Source organism: Pelobates fuscus, chromosome 2 (genome assembly GCF_036172605.1).
Source record: "Pelobates fuscus isolate aPelFus1 chromosome 2, aPelFus1.pri, whole genome shotgun sequence".
Lineage (NCBI taxonomy): Eukaryota > Metazoa > Chordata > Amphibia > Anura > Pelobatidae > Pelobates > Pelobates fuscus.
In genome coordinates, this window is record NC_086318.1 from 111041298 (window position 1) to 111065405 (window position 24108).

Here is a 24108-nt window from a genome sequence, read left to right on the forward strand (position 1 = left end):
ACACTGTACCCCTTACACATATACACACGGCAACCCTCACTGCTGTCTGTGTGTATTCAGCAGTCTGTGTGTTTGTGTTCTGCAGTCTGTGTGTGTTCAGCAGTCTGTGTATGTGTGTGTGTGTATTTGTTTAGCAGTCAGTGTATGTGTGTTAAACAGTCATGTGTGTGTGTGTGTGTGTGTGTATTCAGCAGTATGTGTTTGTATTCAGCAGTATGTGCATGTATTCAGCGGTCTCTGTGCATGTATTCAGCAGTCAGTGTGCATGGATTCAGCAGTCACTGTGTGTGTATTGAGGTCTGTGTATGCATTTAGCAATCTGTGTGTGTACTCAGCAGTCTGTGTACTCAGCAGTCTGTGTGTGTACTCAGCAGTCTCTGTGTATGTATTCAGCAGCCCTTATGTGCATTCAGCAGCCTGTGTGTATTCAGCAGTCTGTGTGTGTGTATTCAGCAGCCTGTGTGTATACTCAGCAGTATATGTGTATGTATTCAGCAGCCTGTGTGTGTAGTCAGCAATCTGTGTGTGTAGTCAGCAGTGTGTGTTTGCATTGCATAAATGTATTGTATTTGTTGGAGGTACCAATAAATATAAGCTTAATTTTATTGATAATTTACATTTTTATTCCTGTGAGTGGTTGTGTAGACAGGGCCCCAGTGCACTGCTTTGCCCGGGGCCCATATTGTTGTTAAGATGGCACTGATAAGTGTTACTCCCACTAATCTGAATGTATGTCCTGATGCTGCCTTAGATTACAGACTCCATAATGAGCAGTGGCTATCAAACTTTATTTTGTGTTAATGGGATAGGAAGGTTTTTCTGCAAACCTCTAACATTTCCAAGGTCTGTCTGGATCAAGAACAATACAACCTTTTAGATTCATGAAGAGAGTTGGAGATACTAGAAAGGATTAAGTGGTATCAGCAACAGCTTGCTTACCACCTAGAAATAAAACAAATTGCTCTCTAGCCCCTTAGGGACCTATTAGATATATAGCAATCATGATACCAGAGAATTTGCCTTAACCTGGCTCCGAATTAGTTACTATACAAATTACTTAAATATTAGTTAAAACTTACTTCCCAAGTACCATTATTTTTCTATAATGAGAATTAATATAAAATAGCTATAAAAAAAAAACTAATTTCCCTCTTTAATTAGCATATGGCCTTCTAACATAAAATGATGAAAAGTGAAAGCTCATAACACCAAATGTTATTTTATTTCAGTACCTTGGAGAGCCTGTGTTCCATTTAGAAGGGCTAAGCATTAGTGGATTAACATCTTCACTACTGCTCCAGCTGTAAGGCATTTTTCACCGAGGATCTGATGTCCCCTGTGGCATTCAAGGAATTAAGCATTACTCTTCAAAGACATTGGCATACTACCAGATTTCCCTAAGCATGTTCCAAGTTAACAATTGTACTCACTGATCCATTGACTAAGTGATTTGTTGGCTGCTGTGCCTATACACTCAAGGAAGCATTTATATATAGAGAGCAGGTTTCATATGGTTTCATAATTTAAGATACGCTTTGCTGCATTGTAAAAATAAGATGGTAAAAGTTTTTTCAGAGAATGCAACACAGAGGATAAGAACCAAAAAACAAAGATGTTGATTGTTAATACTGATTATACATCTATACATCTATTGAAAATATTTCAGGTTGTTCAGATTCAGTTGTTAGCATACCAGACTGATCCCACCCATAAGGGTGATACAGAACCCTCTGCACTGGAGATACAGAGACCCTGGACAATCGTTTCTGTCTTCTTTGGGCCTCGTCAGCGAGGTTTAGCTCAAACCCCTCTAGGCACAGTGAGCACAGAGTCTTGATTACCCTTTTAGTTTAGGGAGACTCCAAGTAAATGCATTGTTGCAAAAACAGAGAATATGAGAATTCTGAGGCAAAAGTAGCTTAGGACCTGAGCGGGGACTAGCAGAGCGGAAGCTTTTGACCTTTCCCACATTCACTGTTTTTGTTCCAGTGCAATTGTTATGGCTCTCCCTAAGTTAAAAGGTTAGTCCAGACGTGGACCCAGTGCTCACTGTACCTAGAGGGTATCGACTACACTTCATTGACGAGGCTCAAAGAAGGTTGTAACAATTGTCCAGGGTTGATGGATCTTTCTTGCAGAGAGAACTTGCCGGCATTTCGGTTCTGGATTGTATATATGGGTAGGATCAGTCTAATATGCATATGGTATAGGTTCTCTTTGTAATGGCACAAGTGAGCAAAAACATTTTTGAGACCTGCATGGAGACTAGCCGAAGGGCAAGCTACTGAGTTTCTCTAAGTTTTTGCCCAATCTCAGAGTATATTCTCTGTCGTAGCTGAAATATGTGTATGTGACTGCATGTGTAATTTGTGTATGAGAATCTATGTATAATGTGTGTATGAGGGCCTGTATATAATGTGTACGTGATTGTGTTAGACTGCGTTGGTGGATCAAAATAGGTTGCTGAATATGGGGAGCCATGTGGCTGGGTGGGTTGGTAGGTGTGGATAGGTGGGTTATAAGATGGGACATGTTAGGTGAGTGCAGCAGAGTTAGTGAATATGACTAGCTTGGTAAATATAACTAATTGGGGACTAGTGAGACAGGTTCGTGAGAGATACAAAGTAAGTTCACATATTACCCTCACGGGCTATTAAATAGCTTGGTATATGAGGAACCTTAGAGAATACACAGTATTCAAAAAGAGAGTGAAAGGCACTTGGTGTGCACAACCCCATGACTCCCTACCCCCTTAGCTTACACCTGTGAATATAATGTGTGCATTAATTCGCATTGCAAAGTTTAAGTTACTAAGAGTGAAATTATAGAATAAGCAATATTAATGTAAAACCTGTTGTCACCTTATTAATAATGACATTTTTGCACTTTGGATGCTTCATGCTCAAATTGTTCCCCTTTTTGTACATTAGCTTCTTGACTTTAGTTTAAATCCTATACAGATAGACAATTAAAAGGTGATAGTAGCTTTGGAGCAATTCCATTTTTAGTGAAGAGATCATATGTTCCATTTTCTTCTCTAAAAGAATAAGGTGCGTAATGCTCTTACTTAAAGGGACAATCTAAGCACCATAACTAGTAATAATTCTAGCGCCAGGAGATCCCTGTCATTGTCCCAAATAAGGAAGCCAATCATTTTTGAACTGTTAGCACTACATGTGCCCTCCCACCCAGGCCGAGCACCTTTGGTTCTCCTGGTTTTTTTTCTGATCTCAAAGACCTGTATGTGTAAGGGGGAACAAACTACAATACATGTAGCTATAATAACTAAAACTATTCAAATGCAGCCACAGACTTCAATAACAGTTTGTGCTTACAAATTGTTATACTCTATATTATATTTTATTTCTGTAAACACTTGACATTTAAAATTTCACTAATATGTAAGATGGATCCCCCCGCCCCATGCACCCCCTAAAAAAAATAAAGTTTAAATGTTTTTGTTTTAAATCTATATTGTTTGTTTGTTTTTTTCTTATAAAAAGAAAATAAACTTGTTAAAAAATTATTCGAAAATGATGGTAGTTCGCCTTCGTAGTTATTGATAAGAGCTTCTCTCTGTATAATACTATACAGTATAGAATTGACCACAACCATGTTGAGCTTGATATAGGTAGTGTAGATATTTATTAAATACAAAATGTGACATTTTCTGGACCATGTGTGAATAGCTTTATAGCTGAAGACAGTGATCCATTAAAATCTGAAGCCACTTCCACAGTTATCCATGTGAAGCTATAGGAGCTGGGCAATGTGTGTACAGGTAAGTTTACTAAACTTGAAGGATTATGTAATGGGAATTGGGAAGGAGGAGGTGAGGGGGCTCCCAACCTTTGCTGGGCTGGCAGACCTGGAAGCATTGTGTCTGTGTACTATAGATCAAAGCGCTGACAGTGCTGCTGTCCCTCGACGTGCTGCCTGGCTGGGACAATGTGCAGGAATTGCAGGACTCTGCTCTCTTATCTCCCTCTCCTTCTGCCTCCACATTGTCCCTTTAAACCCCGGCACGTGGGCCGGGCTGGCTGAGTGAATATAGTGACAGACAGGGGCCAATAATAAAATGGGATCCGGACTGCTGCTGTTATTCACGTGTACTTAACAGTTAACACTTATCCAATAAAGCAACCATAGCCAGTAAGCCACCGCGGTAACTGCATTAACTCCTTCATCCACAGCCAAGTCCATTTGCCACGATAAAGCCTACCCTGCATTGCCACTATAGCATCTCTCGAGTCTCTATACCTAACACTTAGCCTGGGATCCTGCTCTGTTTATCCTGCAGCACGTGTAGGTGGTTCTGTGCATCCTTAATATCCCACTGTAATGGCCCTGCACCGCTATAGCCACTGCCAGGCAGATCAATGCACAGCAGAGCTCCCCAGTGCTTGCAGCCACTACTAATAGAACGTGCTGATGGTGGGAGGGGGGTGGGGGGAGAGACACCCTGCTCTCTTAAAGGAGCACTTCTTCCCCAGCTGGCTGTCAGAGCAGTGCAGAGCCAGATCCTTGCACACACATCATGTCCCTGGGACTGCTGTCACATTTCATAGCATCACACACCTAAACTACAAGATGTCCTGCCCTGGGGGATTTACTTGTGATTAATGCTCATCGTCCAATTGAGAAGCTTTGCCTGATCAGCATTTCATGGACCAGAGGGTGCAGTAAAGACACATCATGCATTGATTAAAAAGAGCCCAGACTGCAGTAGGAGTCTATGGAGAGCACTTTTCCAGGTACAACATGAAGACATAGCCTGGTCCTGGTACTGATAAAAAAAAAAAAAAAAACTACAATAACTTGCCGTTTTGGAGTTATTGTCATATCTAAGCACAGCCCTGAGTTCTCATCACCCCCTGGCATTCCAAGGTTCTAGAACTCAGCGTTCCAGTCCTGCTCCGCACTCTAATTCCGCCACTTATCACTGGCACTTCCCAGAAACCTTCGGCTCATCTAGTATAAGTGTCTTCTCCCAGCCAGCGGATAGCTAACAGTCTGGACTTTGAATCAGGGTCATTCTAACGGCAGAAGCATGCAGGTCTCTATAGCCTGTACAGAGCACAACTTAAAGAGCCGGAATGGAGATGATAGACACAGCAAGCAAAACTCCGGTGGTGGCAACGTGGTCAATGCAGCCAGAGCCAGATTCAGGACAGTGGCCATCATTGCCCGCAGTTTGGGTACCTTTACCCCTCAGCATCACATCTCTTTGAAGGAATCCACAGCAAAACAGACTGGAATGAAATATAGGTATGGTCATGTTTAGCCCATTGCTTTATAAGAATATTTCGACAGAAATCACAATGCAATTAAATGTCTTTATTCACCATTATACAATGTACTTAATAATAGCCAGCTTATTACAATGCTAATAGTAAATTGATGTGTCTACCCTACCTTGTCAATCAGTGCATGCAGGACCATACTGAGTACAGAAACGCTTCTGTAAATTTGGGGCAATGTCTACTACACCATGGGAAACAATATAATGTCCCAACATTCAGTACTTTGTCCCAGAATAGCATCTGTTTGGCTTTGCTAGATATGATTCTGTGTACTGAGTTAATGACTCTAGAAAACTATGCAATAAGGGACATAGATTAGAGAATATTGGTCCAGTTTCAAGTCAAACTAACCTCTTTAAACAACAAACATGCTTTTTTACATCATAGAAATTGAGAAACAAATATATGTATGTATGTATGAAGGCAATGATCTAGTGTAGCAAACACTAGGTACTGTGCATTGGTTTCCATGGTGACTGCTCCACTTTTAGAACTTTGCCAAAGGTTAGCGTTCGATAAATAAACTCTATTGTGTCTGCAGCAATACCAAGGGGCACCTGTAGTCTGGCATTAGAAAACCTCACAACAGTTTTCCAAATTGCAATTTAGAATATAGCTTTATCTACAAGTGGTATTGTAGATTATTCCTTCGTTTTGCTAGCATTTAGTACAACCAAAACATTATTCCATATATAAAATATATTTTCTGTAAGCCCTCACTAAATATTTTGATCAATCTCACTTTTTTTTAATTTTTACATTTAATTTTTTTTTTTTTTTTATTGATTTAGTCATTAAAATAAACTTCTTGTTCTGGGTGGAAAAAACTTGGATTTGGGATATTTTCTCAAAGTACATAAACCCCAATGATATGATGCATCTTCAGCAGGTATATGCTGTTAACAGAAAAATGTTGATGAAGCTCACGAACAGAGATTAATTATAATCTATATAATTAATATCAGATTAGATTAATATAACATGAATTAAGACATCTTCTGTGGGTTCTGTGTGTCATTGACAAGACAATTATAATGTAAAAGAGACTATCACACACCCAACCTGACATGAATGTGTACAGGACTCCAATAGAAGATAGTGATACATATAAAGCTTACATTAATCTGACCAGAAAGTGGAAAGTGACAGCTCTTTAACCTCAGTATAGTTTTGTTATACAAACCTCCCATCACTGTATACTGTATAGAAATTCAAGCCACTCTGCATCATGTGTATCACCATGAAATCAATTAGATTAAATATTTTTATTAAAAATAAATAAATAAATAATCGATATTCAGGAAAATCTCAAAAGGCTCACATAACGATTAATGGTAATTGAAATTAGCAGAAGGAAACTGGCCATACATAAATCAGAGGTTGGAGTTAATGATTACTGGTATAGGTTCAAGCTATAAATAAACGCTGTACTTTTAACACACTGTGCTCAACAACTGCAATGATTTATCTTGTACAAGTCACTAGTGCTGAAAGAGATCCTACAGTGACTCTCTTAATAACATTTGCTATTCTTAGAAAAAAAAAAAAAAAGCACACTCTTAAAATTAGGAGGTAACTCTAGTTTTGTGTGCATGTTCTTGCTCAGGAATATCCAGAGAAAATTACAAATATTTACTTTTACAGATTTTATTTTGCCTTTCAATTTTTGTCCATAATTTAAAGACATATTGGAAGTGAGTTGATAAATTATGATACTCTATGGAGTACTTGCAGTGCTGATCACAGGACCAGGAAAACAAGCATTGAACAAGAAATATCAGTTTATTTAGTTTTAAAAGGTGTCACAAAAAAGTTTTGAGATAAAGTTTAAATGACAAAGCTACGCATTTACATGTAGAGGGAATACTGTTTATATGGAATGCAGATTCCCAACATGTCTGAAGAATGTACAAATATATCTTATGTACTGTTGCATGGCAAAAGTCAGGTATCTGCATTGCAAAGGCCATTGCAGACCTTCTCTCTTTGATCTGCTGTCATGTAGCACTACACAATGTGAGCCTTGTAGGCTCCTGTGTATTGTTGGTGATGTATCATTATGTGCAATACCTCTGCAGAATGGTGACTGGCACTCTGGTTGAAAAATGTGTTTTTCAGCAGGATGACAGTCTGTGCTGGAGGGGTAAGTGGAAATTCCTGTAATAGATTTTTTTTTTGCAACAATGTGTTGGTTGTGTAGGGTTAACCCCTTCTACACAGGAGTGTATGGGCAACATATTGCAAAACAACACACAATCCCTTTGGCACTGTATATGTGTGTTTGTGTATGTATTAGGATATTTTCTGCCATACTAAAATGCTACATTACAGGAGTATCCTAATATTTTATACAATTCTACAACTTTCTTTAAAAGTGTATTATTAGTAATTGCCAGACAGGAGATTTTTTTGGACCCATCTTCCACCAAGACATATGATCCATGGGGGAACAAATAAAGTAAACCAGGATTTATTAATAATCCTCTCATGCCTAAATATTTGGAGGAACATGTAAATATATATTTAGTTTGTAAAGTGTGATCTTTTAGTTTAGTGAGATGGATCTTTGCTGTGTCTGCTTAGTTTACGTTTACGTTATACCATATACACTTCCTACAATAGAATTCTATACATGAAAATATGAAAATTCTTATTCACTAGGCTCGGAACGAGCCACTTTGTTAGTGAAGGTTCAGTAATAAATATTACCGACCCAAACTAAATTGAGTGTTGCCAAAAAATGAAAATTAGCCATAAAGGCTTACAATCAGTACAGTGCTTATTAGTATGTACGTACAATTCCAACAAATTTGTATAATCAAGTGTGGACATTTATGAAATCTTTAGTAAAATCTCCAACTACATAGGATCTGGCATTGATTGATAATTTAAATAAGAAAAAGGAAACTGCACAGCTTTTGACAGTAAGATTCAGAAACTCAATCTGTTTTGGAACATGCCACATTGATATTTTTCTGTGGTGTAAATACATTTTCTGGAGTTCTGCCACTTACTGGTGCAGGAAGAATTGGCATCATTAATAAAAAATAATTTAGAATGTATCTATTTTGGTAGAGAGTGTTGACAGAGCATTCCTTGCTGTACACAGATTTTTCTTTTTTCTTTTTTGATAGAGATTCCTAGCTCGAAACTCAAATTATCAATTATCCTGTTCCTGAAGCACAGGGGGATTTTTTTTTGCCAGTTTTTTACGTATGTGATGCTGATAAAATCTTGCAATGTATGCAGTCAAGGAGCGAGTTATTGCTGCAACAGTGTGTTTGTTTGTATTGTGACCTTAATATGTGTACCATTAAGAAATGAGAGAAAGGAGGTATGACAGAAATCTTCAAAGATACCTTATTATCAGAAATGCAATACATGAGAAAAAATTACTAGTAAAAGGAGCAAGTGTTTAAATCAACTCTGTCACCAAAAATAAACTTTGTCATCTGCTTCTGTATAGCTCCCTGTGTCTGAATCTTTTTTTATAGAAACATAGAATGTGACGGCAGATAAGAACCATTCGGCTTATCTAGTCTGCCCGTTTTTTTGGTTTTTTTGAACACTCTAGTTTTTACAAAAAATTTATTGAAAAGTAGGGACTACTTTTTATTGGTGTGTGTATATAATATTAGCTTGCTAAAGCTGCAGATCTCTTATCTGCAGCCTTGCAATTCCTTCCCTTCTTCTCCAGCCCTTACTTTCTGTGGATCTCCAATCATGGACTTTCCAATGCAGCTCAATGAGAAGCATTTGCAAGCTTGTCTCTTGAGCTTAGCTCCACCAAGGTAATTAACCAGGAAGTAACAGGACCGATTGTCTGATTGACAGCCAGGGGAGTATAAAAAGGCTAATTTATAAAACTGCCAATTTATACTTGGAATCAGCAATTTTTATAAAAAAATTTTTTAACCCCTTAAGGACCAAACTTCTGGAATAAAATGGAATCATGACATGTCACACACGTCATGTGTCCTTAAGGGGTTAAAAGAGGACACACAACCTGAAATGCTTTGGGGTCAAGAGTGTCCATTTAAGGATCTGTTTCAGTTGCCAATCAAATTTACGCGCAATCCATCAATAAAATCAATTCCACAGAAGGACACACAGCAGCCATGATGGACAGAGGAGAACAAAATTAAAGTAGGCAGGTATAGGGGACCAGCACAACAAAGAAAACATTTAAAAAAAAAATTATAAAGGCAACTTGCAAGAAAAGAAGAATAATCAGTAACATATAAAGGGCATTTGACATGTGTGCCTGAATGTTATGTAGTACAGATTTGTTTTTCTGATTCTGCTCATTATCTCCCGAGCAGACGCTAATCATGTGTTTCATATAGGGTATATGGTACACTAAATATTTTCAAATTAAATAATCTGTGAGCCTTTTTTGCTTCAATGCTGCTTTGTACCAGGATCTCTGCGTTGTCAGTTTATGTTGTGGTAAAATATTGATAGTTTCATTTACAAACCCACAGTGTGACATATGAAAATAAAAATTCATGACGCTAAATAATGTAAAGGTCAACTCGGTCTATTGGAGCGTGGACATTGTGCTGCCTGTCGAACTCCTGAGTGTCAATCAAACACTTCTGCAATTTATGGTAAATCTTGAAGGCAACTTGAGTCCATTGAGACGGAGTCTAACTTTTGATGTCAGTTGTTATGCTTCTTTGTAAATATGACCCTATTTTGTTTTATGAATCCTTTAGGCGATTTTTACGACGAATTGTTGAGAGATAGATTAAAGACCCATCCCTTTACTGAAGTCTTTACCCAAGACCCATCTCTTCATTTACTGTTTTAATTGGAACTTACTCTGTAATACAAAGTGTAACGTGCGTTGAGTCTGGTTAGAACAATACTGTGGTATACACTGTTTTTTTTTATTGATGACAGCACTCTTTTTGATTTTTAGAAGGTGTGCTCTCCATAAGTTTGAAATGTCAGAATGTCAGACTATTATAGGGGCAATGCAGACCCTGTGCTCTATGCAGAGTATCAGGAGGAAGCTGAAAGGCAGCATCTCAGTGAGAGAAGTATTGCACAGAACTGTGAGAGCCTTGGCACTAAAGCAAATTACATGATTTTACTATTTGCTTAATCCTTTCTTTACTGTACCACAATAGCAGCCATGAAATAACACACACATACAGGGATACCCTCAATCAATCCTGGCACAGTACCCTGTACATGACCAAGCAGCAGCCTCAGTACTTCCTTTTTCTTTGACAGTGAACATATTAACAAAGGCCAACAAAATCGACATCCAGAAACTACTGTCACTCGAGAGCTAACAGCATGGTATAACATGACAAAATAAATATAAAAATAAATAAATCATAAAGACAATAACAGTATTATAGGGAAATGAAAATAGGGTCATGTTTACAAAGAAGCACATTTAAATCATCGTGCAGATCAAAGAACAAGGCAAACAAATATAATCCAACGAAACCATACAAATGTTATCATCCCACACCACTAGTGTACTCACCAAAGCCAAAAAGAGACCTGTGAATAAAACACATCCAAAAATGAATGCATCGTCGGTGGGGACAATATTCACCTACATGTTTTTTCTAAAATCCTGACTTTCCATCATGAGATAGTTAGCTCATGTAATTTTGTTACAAGATACGGCGGATCATATTGCAAGTTTAAAGTTGACCTTGACCGAAGAAAAAAAACATGTGGAATCAGCTTAAAATAATCCTCACAAAATGTAGACTCACGAGATGCATCAAATGCTGAAGATGTCCACCAAGCAAAAAGATTTTGGAAGCAGCCACTCTTCTAGATGAATGCACCCACACTTGCCTGGCACATGATCCCAGCGAGCTGTACTAGAGACAGGTAAGAATGGGAGCTATAGGAAAAGACGAGGATGAGAAGGCTATCTATAAACAATCGTACATTGTTCGTATTCCTGTAAACACAGGACAGGACATAAGGAAGGAAAAGCTGGAAAGGGCATATAAGTGACTGATCTGATGGAGTCTTGGTACACAGAAATATATCAAACACCACATCATCTGGGCCAAACGAGAGAAGTCCATTGTCCAATGCCCAGACATCCAAAACCCTTTTACATGAAACCCTCATGCAAAATAGGGTGACAAGCTTAGCCGAAAGTTGCGCAACAAAAGTTCCAAATTAGAGGACTACTAGTCGAAAAGAGAAAGAATTAACAAAATGTCCGATGTCCAAAATGTCCAGTGTAGCCAATAGTGAGGTTTTGGAGGAAGGGAAAGCGGAGTGTATTTAAGTAGACGGCAGACCAAACGATGTTGACCAGCCAGAGAGCCATCAAAATCGTGATGATGCAAAGAAATTGCAAACATGTACAAATTTATCATTGGGTACATCTGTCCATTCTCATACAGAGAAGTGAGAAATTGCAGGATGGCGGTCACAGTGGCTGAAATGGGATCTAATTTCCGAGCCAGGAACCAGCCAGCTCAAGCTCGCCAAATGGCCCTTCACAAATTCCGAGTACTGGGTGTCCATATGACCTTCAAAAGTCATCTAATAGCATCCAAAACTCCCCGGTGCTCCAAATGTCCCTGGAAATCAACCAAACCTGAAGGTCCAGACCCCCTTCAGGAGAAGCAGATGAGGATGACCATCCATATCCTGAAGCAGAAGAGACATTGGGAGAAGCCAGGAATAGTTCACAGACCGTTTCAGAAGCTGGGAAAAGCAAGACTTCACCCCCAAAGGACTAGTAAGGGTTAATCACCCAAACTAGGCCGTAGCTGGAGCAGACAAAAGAAACAAAAGCAAGGAAAAACAAGAGCTGACCAGGAACCAAAACCAAGCAGGAAAGCAGCCATCAACAGGGACAGGCCACAGTAGGAGGGGAACATGCAGAGCCACACTGGCAGGAGCAGCAGGCACTTCGAGCCCTGGAGAACAGAAGGGGGAAAACTAAGCAGAAAAAACACACATAAACACAGCAATTGATATTGTGACAAACTACCCTGAAACCCTGTTCTTTTTCTAAGCCCAAGTTATTTTACCTTAGATTCGGTAGTTCTATCTACTGAATGCAGACCACCCCCTGGCTCATTATCTTCAAAATAACAAAGTTATTTTAGTACTCTCTCTGGGCGGCCACCATTTGTATAACCGAAAAACACGTGCTCTGGAAAATGGCGCCCATCTTGTCTCCCGAACGCAGTCAGTGGTACTTGGTCGTCGAGTGTCTGGAACTCTAAGACGGATACTCTATCTCGCGAACCTCAGTGATTTTGTATCGCAGCCTGCTTCTGTTCCCGACAAGCCAGGAGAGCGCTATTTGGTGGAAAGGTACACACGAACAAGACAAACAATCCATACCTATGAGCTAGGGGAACCATTCTGTATTTTGTTCGTTTTGGAAATCCCGAAAGTAACCACTTTTGTTCTGAAAACTCACTGAGCCTGGCAGAATCTCAGAAAATCTTTGACCATGCTGATTTTAATGTAAAGTTTTCTGAAAGTACAACGCAGATGGAATTAGGATTATTTCCATGACAAGTGAGTTCAACTGCACAACCAGAGACACCTTGAGTTGATACAGAAACATATTGAGTGATTTTAGTACCGGATAAATAAGACAATTATGACTCACAAAGAAGAATTAAATTTATTTTTTGCTTTAAACACCCTTGAAGCCCGTAGCTTCGCAATTAAACTGTTTCCTAGAGAGGTGTGTAGTCTGCAATTTATTTGGTTGGTTTTTTTTGTTAATGGAATTAGCAGAAAATAAAGAAGATTAATTTAAATAAAATGTGACACCGGATGTTATGCCAATTTAATATCTGTACAATTTTCGATCAAGTCTGAGTATTTTTGGATTCGTCATTTCAAATTTGATATATCCCAGATACTGCGTAGCAAAAGAAACATTTTATTGCACTGTATCTGGGACATGTCAAACATAAAAAGAAAGCTTCAAAAGCAATAGAATGGAGTGAATCCTCACACATCAAGTAGCATTATACAGTTTATATACAGGTGATCTGGTTTTGTCTTTTTCCGTGTATACTGTGACTTGTTTCTTCCACGTTTGACATGCTTATTGTAACAGTACTGAAGTGATTAACCCCTTCCTACCAACAGTGTGTCTAGAGGTACTAACTCTGTAAGATTTGTGAGCATTACAGTACCAGCCAGGAACTATTTCACTTACCATCATCAAAAGGATAACAGCTACCACTCAGTGCAAATTCCACTAATCCCGGCAGAACGCGGCAAGATGTCCAATTTCTGCCTGAGATTAGGGCAAGCAAATTGCAATGAGACGATACCGGCATTATTTTCTGGACCCTTGACTGGCGCAGTTATGTTGCGTGAAGTCCTTGAGTGCAAAGCACAAATGCTGTCAATCGGCTGCCTGATACTGTTCCCACACACATTGCTAAGCCATTGGTTTTTATTCTTTTAGCATCATGGCAGTTGTAGTTCAGGGATATGCTATGCTCAGAATAGTACTAAAGATAGTCGGAATAAAAAAAAATTGTAATTCCATTGTAATCAGATCGTTACGCTGTGTGATAGGTGTGTTTTGTTTTTGTCTGTTTGTATGTTTATTTGATTTAATTTTTATGAGGATTTGGCAGCTGAGCTGGGCTGGTGATTTTGCCTTACTCTTTGTGGCTAAACTTTGTAACATTATTGAAAAATAATCATAAAGAACCACATAGTGCCCAATCACCACCCCCAAATGGGTCACCAGTTGGTCTTCGTATATGTTTTTTTGCAAAAACTTTATTCAAATGACTGCCCACAGATAGCTAGACCCATGGAACTCAATATAAACTGTGCAGGACACTGAACAGAGATTGCATGTGCCATTTGTGTTGGTTTCCGTGGTTCCAATCGGTGTGGGCAATGTATAACTTAACTGCTACACAACACCAGTTATTAATGAAGGGATGTGACTAAAACAGCTTGCTTAATAAAGAATGAACTCAATATACCGTACGAGGTGATTCATGGTCAGTGAGTCATAGACAACAGAATAGGTTGCCCACGGCTTAATAGCCATCCAAATGTATGTGCTTAAATCATCATTCAAGTGTACGTTTTTGTGTAATACTAAACATACAGAGTCTTGGTAAAAGTTTTTTTTTTTTTCTCCTTCCTTTAATCTTCAAGCTCCATGTTGTATATAAACATATTCAAAAACTTTTCTGTAGCTCCCTTCAAAAGTATAAAACTGTACCGTCTCCTCCATGAAATCTTCATCTAGCTCCACTAATCTGCTAACTATTCTAAAAGCACCTATCTCTTAAAACAGCACAATATTTTGAAATGTCCTGTTGCCTTCTGCTGTACTGAAAGAAATGTTTAAACTCCGAAGTTTTGCTAGGTGGCAAAATGACCAGGGGCTTCTGCAAAAGGGTAAAATGTATGGCCCCTCCCACATATGTTGACTTAAGCCCCTCCCAAAATCCTACTCTATTCCACGCAGTACTTCCAATCCTAAAACCTAGCATGTTCTATGACTATTTCCATTGTAAGCCACTGCCTAATTTACCCTAATTTCCCTAATCCTTTCACCAATATATCTTTTTCTCAGTGTCCACCAACAGAACTTGTCGGAAACACAAACAATGACACTTCCTGCCACAAGACAGATATTTATACCCTTTGACGGGGTTAATCACTAAAGTGAGAATCGCTGGGAATTCAAAGTGAATTGAAAGTGAAATTATACATTTAGGCCATTCAGACTATTCTCACTTTAGTGAATAACCCTGTCTGATTTTTCGAAACACACATAACTTTTTACATGTTTGCACATCTACACTGAACAATATTATAAATGTAACACTTGTTTTTGCCCCCATTTTTCATGAGCTGAACTCAAAGATTAAAGGGACACTACGTATAGTCACCTGAACAACTTTAGCTTAATGAAGCAGTTTTGGTGTATAGAACATGCCCCTGCAGCCTCACTGCTCAATTCTCTGCCATTTAGGAGTTAAATCCCTTTGTTTATGAACCCTAGTCACACCTCCCTGCATGTGACTTGCACAGCCTTCCATAAACACTTCCTGTAAAGAGAGCCCTATTTAGGCTTTCTTTATTGCAAGTTCTGTTTAATTAAGATTTTCTTATCCCCTGCTATGTTAATAGCTTGCTAGACCATGAAAGAGCCTCCTGTATGTGATTAAAGTTCAATTTAGAGATTGAGATACAATTATTTAAGGTAAATTACATCTGTTTGAAAGTGAAACCAGTTTTTTTTTTTTCATGCAGGCTCTGTCAATCATAGCCAGGGGAGGTGTGGCTAGGGCTGCATAAACAGAAACAAAGTGATTTAACTCCTAAATGGCAGTTAATTGAGCAGTGAAATTGCAGGGGAATGATCTATACACTAAAACTGCTTTATTTAGCTAAAGTAATTTAGGTAACTATAGTGTTCCTTTAAGGTTTTATGTACACAAAATGTATTTATGTATTTCTCTTAAATATTGTTCACAAATCTGTCTAAATCTGTGTTAGTGAGCACTTCTCCTTTGCCGAGATAATCCATCCACCTCACAGGTGTGGCATATCAAGATGCTGATTAGAGAGCATGATTATTGCAAAGGTGTGCCTTAGGCTGGCCACAATAAAAGGCCACTCTAAAATGTGCAGTTTTATCACACAGCACAATGCCAGAGATGTTGAAAGTTTTGAGGGAGCGTGCAATTGGCAATTGACTGCAGGAATGTCCACCAGAGCTGTTGCCCGTGAATTGAATGTTCATTTCTCTACCATAAGTCGTCTCCAAAGGCATTTCAGAGAATTTGGCAGTACATCCAACAAGCCTCACAACCGCAGACCACGTGTAACCACCCAGCCCAGGACCTCCACATCCAGCATCTTCACCTCCAAGATCATCTGAGACCAGCCACCCAGACAGCTGCTGCAACAATCGAACCAAAGAATTTCTGCACAAACTGTCAGAAACTGTCTCAGGGAAGCTCATCTGCATGCTCGTTGTCCTCATCGGGGTCTTGACCTGGCTGCAGTGTGTCATCGTAACCGACTTGAGTGGGCAAATGCTCACATTCAATGGCATCTGGCACTTGGGAGAGGTGTTCTCTTCACGGATGAATCCCGGTTTTCACTGTACAGGGAAGATGGCAGACAGCGTGTATGGTGTCATGTGGGTGAGCGGTTTACTGATGTCAACATTGTGGATCGAGTGGCCCATGGTGGTGGTGGGGTTATGGTATGGGCAGGCGTATGTTATGGACAACGAACACCGGTGCATTTTATTGATGGCATTTTGAATGCACAGATATACTGTGCCGAGTTCCTGAGGCCCATTGTTGTGCCATTCATCCACGACCATCACCTCATGTTGCAGCATGATAATGCATGGCCCCATGTTGCAAGGATCTGTACACTATTCCTGGAAGTTGAAAACATCCCAGTTGTTGCATGGACAACATACTCATCGGATATGTCACCCATTGAGCATGTTTGGGATGCACTGGATCAGTGTATACGACAGCGTGTTCCAGGTCCTGCCAATATCCAGCAACTTCGCACAGCCATTGAAGAGGAGTGGAGCAACATTCCACAGGCCACAATCAACAACCTGATCAACTCTATGTGAAGGAGATGTGTTGCACTGCATGCGGCAAATGGTAGTCACACCAGATACTGATTGGTTTTCACCCCCTTCCCACCCCCCCCCCCCCACCCCCGGACCCCTCTGTACTTCCCCAGTCCCACCAATACAGTAAAACTGCACATTTTAGAGTGGCCTTTTATTGTGGTCAGCCTAAGACACACCTGTGCAATAATCAAGCTGTCTAATCAGCATCTTGATATGCCACACCTGTGAGGTGGATGGATTATCACGGCAAAGGACAAGTGCTCACTAACACAGATTTAGACAGATTTGTGAACAATATTTTTTTTAAATAGGCCTTTGGTGTACATAGAAAAAGTCTTAGATCTTTGCGTTCAGCTCATGAAAAATGGGGGCGTAAACAAAAGTGTTGCGTTTATAATGTTGTTCAGTGTTAATATACTTAACAACATGGCCTCCTGATATGTCATGGCGAACATTCTATTCACAAATCCAACCTGAGTAATACAAATGAATTTATAACGATCACTGAACAGAGTTTGGATTAATCAAATTGACACCTAATTGTAAATGTAGGATTATTCAAGAGCAAACCTGGCTGTTCTTGGATTCAGTATTAGTTTTATTAATTTTATTTTGTCAGTTCATATCTGCCCTGGCTCAGGATACGGACAGTTTAATCATTACAGTTAGCCAATGCAGAATTTGAATCCAAGTCAAATAAAACACAAGGCTAGTGATCAGTGGCTGAATTTTAAGGTGCATTTATCTGATAGGGCTTTGCAGACAGGGAAGCTAATATTTGGCAGGATATACACTGTGTACACTGGCAGATATATCTGGCGTACTATACTACCAACTGCCTGCTTTAAATCTGGCTTTTACAATTGCATTGATTTTGCAAAATTCTTTGGTTTGTTTACTGCAAACGATAATATCTATCTTTCCTGTTGCTGCCATGCCCTGCGTGCTGTAGCTGTACTGTGTGAGAAGATATGTGGATGTCAGTAAATACGGTATGTACGAAAGTGTGTGGGAATACGTATATGTAAACAATATGTAGCTATATGTCCTAATTATCTGTTTGTATGACTGCACGCATATATAAATACAATTTTATTGTATCTTTAGCAGGAGAAATTCTTTAACGGGACACTATAGTCACCAAAACAACTTTAGGAGTTAAATCACTTTGTTTATGCAAGCATTTGACTTACACAGCCTTCCTAAACACTTCCTGTGAAGTGTCCTCTAATGATTACACTTCCTTTTTTGCAAATCCTGTTTAAAATAGAATTTCTTATCTCCTGCTCTGTTAATAGCTCACTAGACCCTGTAGGAGCCTTCTGTATAATTACAATTCAGTGCAGGAGATAAAAACATTTAAAGTAAGTCACATCTGATTGAAAGTGAAACCATTTTGTTTTTATGTAGGCTGTGTCAGTCACAGCCAGGGGAGTTGTGCCTAGGACTGAATAAACAGAAACAAAAGTGATCTAAATGGCAGAGGATTGAGCACTGAGACTTCGGAGGCTTGATCTATAAACCAAAACTGCTTCATTAAGCTAAAGTTGTTTTAGTGACTATAGTATCCCTTTAAGGAAAACTTTCCCATTTATCTTGTCTGCCTCACCTAGCCCTCCTGATTACTAATTTAGAGAATAAATCATGAGAATATTAAGAGAAGCGACAACAGTTTAATATTTGAATAACATTTGCCTTTATAGATACAAGATCTAGATTGCCATGCCTCTAATGTAGTCTTGTATGTAACACACAGCCAAATGTGGTTTAGAGAGAGCTCGGCACAAACAGCTTTGGTAATCCAAAGTAGCATTTTGCTACCCATTTGGCTATGATATGTAAACCTGATTGTGATCAGATATTTAAATTAGTAGAACATAAAACGGCTTCTGAAAAGTGTGTGGGAATCTGACAGCTCTTTTTCACAAGGCTAAAGATTTCCATAAGGAGCTGTCTAGTAACTGGTGATTTGTAACACTTCTGTGGATCATGCGCTGAAGTACTGTCATAGATATTACCCTTTGGATTAATTATCACAGATAATGTTCTTGTATACGCCAGAATGTCAAGTGAAAAATTGCACATCAACATGGGTGCTTCTTGTGCTTTTAATTAGATCGGTACTCTGCTCCAGTAATCACTGTTAGTTTAATAACGAGTTTTACAAATATTGAGATATTATTTGATTTAATAATTTAATAATACTTTAATTTAATAATACTACAAAGCAGCAACGCTCAGATCTCACAAGAGGAACCCTGCCTCATTCCCTGCACCGGCCCACAGAGGCTTAGAGGCTCGGATAGCGCCGGCTCTGCATGAGCCGACAGGAGAGATCCTGAGATCTCCCCTGCCAGTCTCAATCCATAGGCGTGCCGCGGGGCTTCGGGTGACATTCAGTGTCCTCAGGCATAATGTGAGGACATCCAGCATCAATCCATAAGTCGTCTAAAGACTCAGAAGTCCCTCTAGTGGCTGTCAACCTATAGGTGGAGTTAACCCACAAAGGTTATTGCAGTTTATTAAAAACTGCAATAATTACAATTACAGGGTTAAGGGGACTGGGACAGTGCACCCAGACCACTTCAATGAGCTTAAGTCGTCTGCGTGCCTATAGTGTCCTTTAAAGAAACGTGTACAGAGCAGGAACTTTTACATAATGGAATCCTCATTATTGAAGTGTGTTTGTAATATTTCTATAAATGCAGATATTACAGCAACTGCTATCATTCTCGGCAAGATACAGTCCACATGCCACCTTCATTTTCCAGTATAAATTTTGATGAAATAACTCTGCACTAAAATTCAAGGATGGTCTGTAACTGGGCTCCTCCATCATTGTCCACTGTCTGTCAGTCACTGTAATACCCTCTGTCATTACCTGACAATCAGCATAGATAAAGCACTCAGAGAAGAAGGGAAATATTTTTTATTTTTACATTTCTCCTCCTCATTTGTAATATGTACCCTGTCTGTGCCTGGACCTCATTGGGATGTACTGTGAATGTTGTGTTCCTTACCCTTTTTTCTATATAGAGACACAATAAGCCTATCCTAAACCTTCTTTCACCGTTTTACTCTAATAGTACGGTAACTATTTCTCTTCTGGAACTTTGTGAGGTTGTTCCTAAATGCCCTTCCTCCTTTTTCAGAATATGTTCCCTAGAGTAGATAATGTTCTAGAAAATATCTAGTGTTGCTGAGCATCATAATTTCCTTTCTTTTTTTTCTTTTAAATCTTTTATTTTTGCAGTGCGTGAAAAAGGTACAGACAGGTTTGAGGTGCCCCAAAAGCAGTCCTCAGGCTTTTATCTCGCTTGACATGCGGGCATATAAATAACAGGCACAATATATATATATTTTTTATTAGCAGGCTTAGTCGCTTAGAACATGCTGTAAGTTATTTAGTTAACGAGATATACATTTAGAGCTATGTCTTGCATTCCTAACTGGCAAGGATAGGTCTATAAAAACATTTCTACTCTGTGTACATTAATGACAGTTCTATTGGTTCTTAAGGCTATAGATATGTACGTTTTTTAGTTATACGTTATTACACAAACCGAAGCATATTAAATGTACAATAGTTGCTAATATCCTGGCTGGTCTTAGTATGTGTACTCATATTATATTATAGCATTGCTAGACTCCGCTGTGTACCCCCCTCCCTTGTGCTCCCCAGGGAGAGACGATAAGGAACAAATTAGAAAGAAGAAGAAGTAGTTTATATTATTCCAACATGCATTTGGGAGCGTTCAACAGTGGCATAGAGAGCTGTGGGGTAGTCTGCACCATGCCCGGCCCAGAGTCTCAGTCCCTTTGGCGTCAGCCGATGCCCTTTTGGGGCTCAGCATGTGCTTGCTGTGGTAGGCGGTGTAGCCGGTGCATTCTCCCCGTTGTGTGGTAGCTGATGTCCCCCCGGGCTATGAAGGGTGCTGATTGTAGCTCCAGATGAACTGTGTGTCTAGCTAGGGTGCCCCCCCGCTTCACTTGCCTTGCTAGGGGAGGTTTGATGTTTGGTGCCGGCTGATTCTTCCGCTTCGCCGCCTCGCTTGGGGGAAGCAAGTACTTAACCCTTCGCCGTCGTCTGGTTGCCGCTTCCCTGGGTCTTGTGCCTTGTCTCTGCCCCGGCTTATGCAGGGTAGCGTCGTCCTTGTGCTGCTTTTGTCGGTGGGGTTGTGTTGCAGTTTGTCCCCGTCTGCTCTCTTGTTGGGTGCTCAGAGGTGTAGTCTGGCATGGTTCTACAGACTCCGATGATCTCATGTGGGCTTCCAGGGTCTCCCAAAAAGCGGTGAATATGTTGTTCAGCCGCCTCTCCGTTTCCTCCCATGCGTTAGGTGTATCGGCGGTGTGAGGGGCTTTCGCCATCTTAGGAACCACAGGCTCAGTTGATTTTGTGCTCCACAGAGCCGATGCTGGCCCTTTGCGTTTGGGGGTGGACTGGGATAACCCCCACCGGTCCAGAGGGGGGGGACGAGGGCTCACATTCTGGTTCCCGGCGTGGCAGTGCTGCTGGGGGGCGGCCGCCTCGCCCGCGCCCGCCACGCTTGTAGGCCGCATTGTGAATTGTGCTCCGTTTGTCGCTTGAGAGGTGTCTTTCTCTTCACCTCAGTGCTCTCGAGTGGTAGCTTTAGATTCTCTATTAAGTGCCCGTGTGTTGTTAGAATTAAGATTAAATGCCACGTTTAGCTGGAGCTGCTGTGATGAGTGTCTTCACAGCTCTGCGGTCAGGCCCCGCCCCCCCTATCCATAATTTCCTTTCTCGTTCATTGTCTCGTAAACTTATGTCAACACATCAAACCATTAACCATGGTCAGAAATGACTGTATATATAAGAAGTCCTCTTTATTGGATAAATGCCTGTCATCTCTCTCCTGGAAGTGGCAGCCAGTTTGAAAGATTACAAGGTGATGTGGGAATCTAGCCAAACTGTATGTGTAGATATTATTGCTTGCAGTCTATAGAAAACATCTTATTAGACAACAATGCAATAAAAGGTGACATAATATTGTATGACACTATATAATATTGATTTTTGGCTATGTCAGGACGTACTTGGAAACAAGAAAATATCTGAATGTACCTTTACTGGTTAATTATTATTATTATTATTATTATTATCATTGTTTAATGTCACTGCCTTTGACCATTTGTATGGCAAGTTATTCGACTCTGTCGATCGGGATTTCACATCATCAGGACAATAAGAGTCCCATATGAATCCCAAAATGTGAATGTGCTGATTTGCTCTCTCCTTGTATAAGTACACTTCCACTGAATCATAAGCTAGTATGTTTTTAGTGGATAAACACCATAACACTGGAGTGCTGAATAGTACAGTTATAACGTACATGTGACCAGTGCGCATAGCAGTATGGGTCGGTCGCCCAAAAACTTTAGTGACTCTCTCTGCTCTCTCTAGCTATACTGAATCCTTTAGGAATCATTAAAGAATAGATTGGTTTTGTTATTATCAGCTATCAAACAACATTGCATCACAAAACAAAACAACTCTGTGAAATGTTAGTCTATTGTGTTAGACACTAGCAACCCATCTATTATCTTTTGGTATGTGCGATAAGTTAATATGCATTGACTCTGTAATGAGAACGTGCTGCATGCTTTGCGTCTGTCACCTACTTTAAAACTAGTGACAAGGACATTGACTAGTGTTTGAAGCTCCATAATGATATTCAGTGAAATGGCTTATTAGAATACTGCACGTCAAGGATAGTGTTTTTAGTGAATCATCAGGCAACTTGATTTTTTTTTTGTACAAATTCAGAAATGAATTCCTGGCTGTCTGCCATGTGAATTAAAATTCCCTAGCATAGGCACTGCTGTGGGTGGTTTATAGCGCAAAAAATGTGGGTGCCTTTTAACCCTTCATTTGTGTGACAATCCCTTCACACAAGAGGAAGCAGCACTTTGTTGATAGGGAATGGTCCACGTGCCCAGAGTTATTAATAGTCAGGCTCCCTCTGGGATATCTGTTTGTTCATTGGTTAGTCTTGGCGGTTTTGCTCCTGTATAAGCTCCATCACTTTCATCAGGTTACCTGGTTACGAGACAAAAATAAAAAAAAATAGGTACAAAAGGCTTTATTTATCTCTACTGAGTCTGTGGTATGTTCGAGTTGTTTTTTTTTTTTTTTTTGCTCTTTCCAGTAGGAACGAGTATAAAAGTTGTTTTGCCTCCACATAGGTCTATTTTTTATAGAATCATTCGCAGTAGCTACGTACGCCAGATGGGCATTTGCTAATTCTGCGTTAAGTTGGTTATATTATTTAGTCCATTGTCAATTAGAATTTGAGACGTATGCTATTATGTGGCCTCTCATTGCCTTAGAAGTTTGCTAGAATAGCATTGGGTTATCTACGTGGTCCTAGTATCTAAGTTGTTGTCTGTGAAATCAACCCAATGTGGGGTGTTTTATTCATGATCAAACCAACTGGTGAATGATCAGAGAAGAAGCGAAATAAAAAAATTTACATTTCTCCTCCTCATTTGTAATATATACCCTGTCTGTGCCTTGACCTCATTGGGATGTACTGTGATTGTTGTATTCCTTACCTTTTTTTCTATATAGAGACACAATAAGCCTATCCTAAACCTTCTTGCACCCTTTTACTCTAATAGTAACTACCGTATATACTCAAGTATAAGTCGACCCAAATATAAGCCGAGGCACCTAATTTTACCACAAAAACTGGGAAAACGTATTGACTCGAGTATAAGCCTAGGGTGGGAAATGCAGCAGCTACTGGTAAATTTCAAAAATAAAAATAGATACCAATAAAATACATTAATTGAAGCATCAGTGCCGTACTGGGCAAGAACCACCCCTCCCCCCCCCCCCTTAGTGGTCTCTCATCCCCAAAAGTTTTGATTTGCTTACTCCCCATGTCCCAGTCAAGGGGGAGAGCAATGGTGTGCTAGTGAAGTGAAATAGTGAGCAGTAATAGAGAACATAATAGAATAAAGAAAGAATATTAATGTGGATCTTTGAGAATTGGAGCCCATGTATATAGGGTTATCCAGCCGGGTGAGACGGTCCCAGGATGGTCCCAGAGTCACCACTCTCTGGTTAGTCCAATATATCACACTGGAACCTGGCTGTGACTTTATGCCAGATCACCTACTCAATATAACACCTCTGCTGTGTTGAGTCTCGCCAGCTAAAGGACTGTACAT

General features: G+C 39.8%; 1 protein-coding gene across 1 annotated transcript in view; it reads left to right on the plus strand.

Moving 5' to 3' along the window:
* The first annotated feature begins 4516 nt into the window (after window positions 1-4516).
* KCNAB1 (potassium voltage-gated channel subfamily A regulatory beta subunit 1) overlaps window positions 4517-24108 on the plus strand; it is a 178980-nt gene continuing 159388 nt past the window's right edge. The window contains exon 1 of the mRNA XM_063442574.1: window positions 4517-5268. Within this exon, the coding sequence (XP_063298644.1) occupies window positions 5051-5268 (218 nt within the window). The 5' untranslated portion in view covers window positions 4517-5050. The remainder of the gene's footprint in view (window positions 5269-24108) is intronic.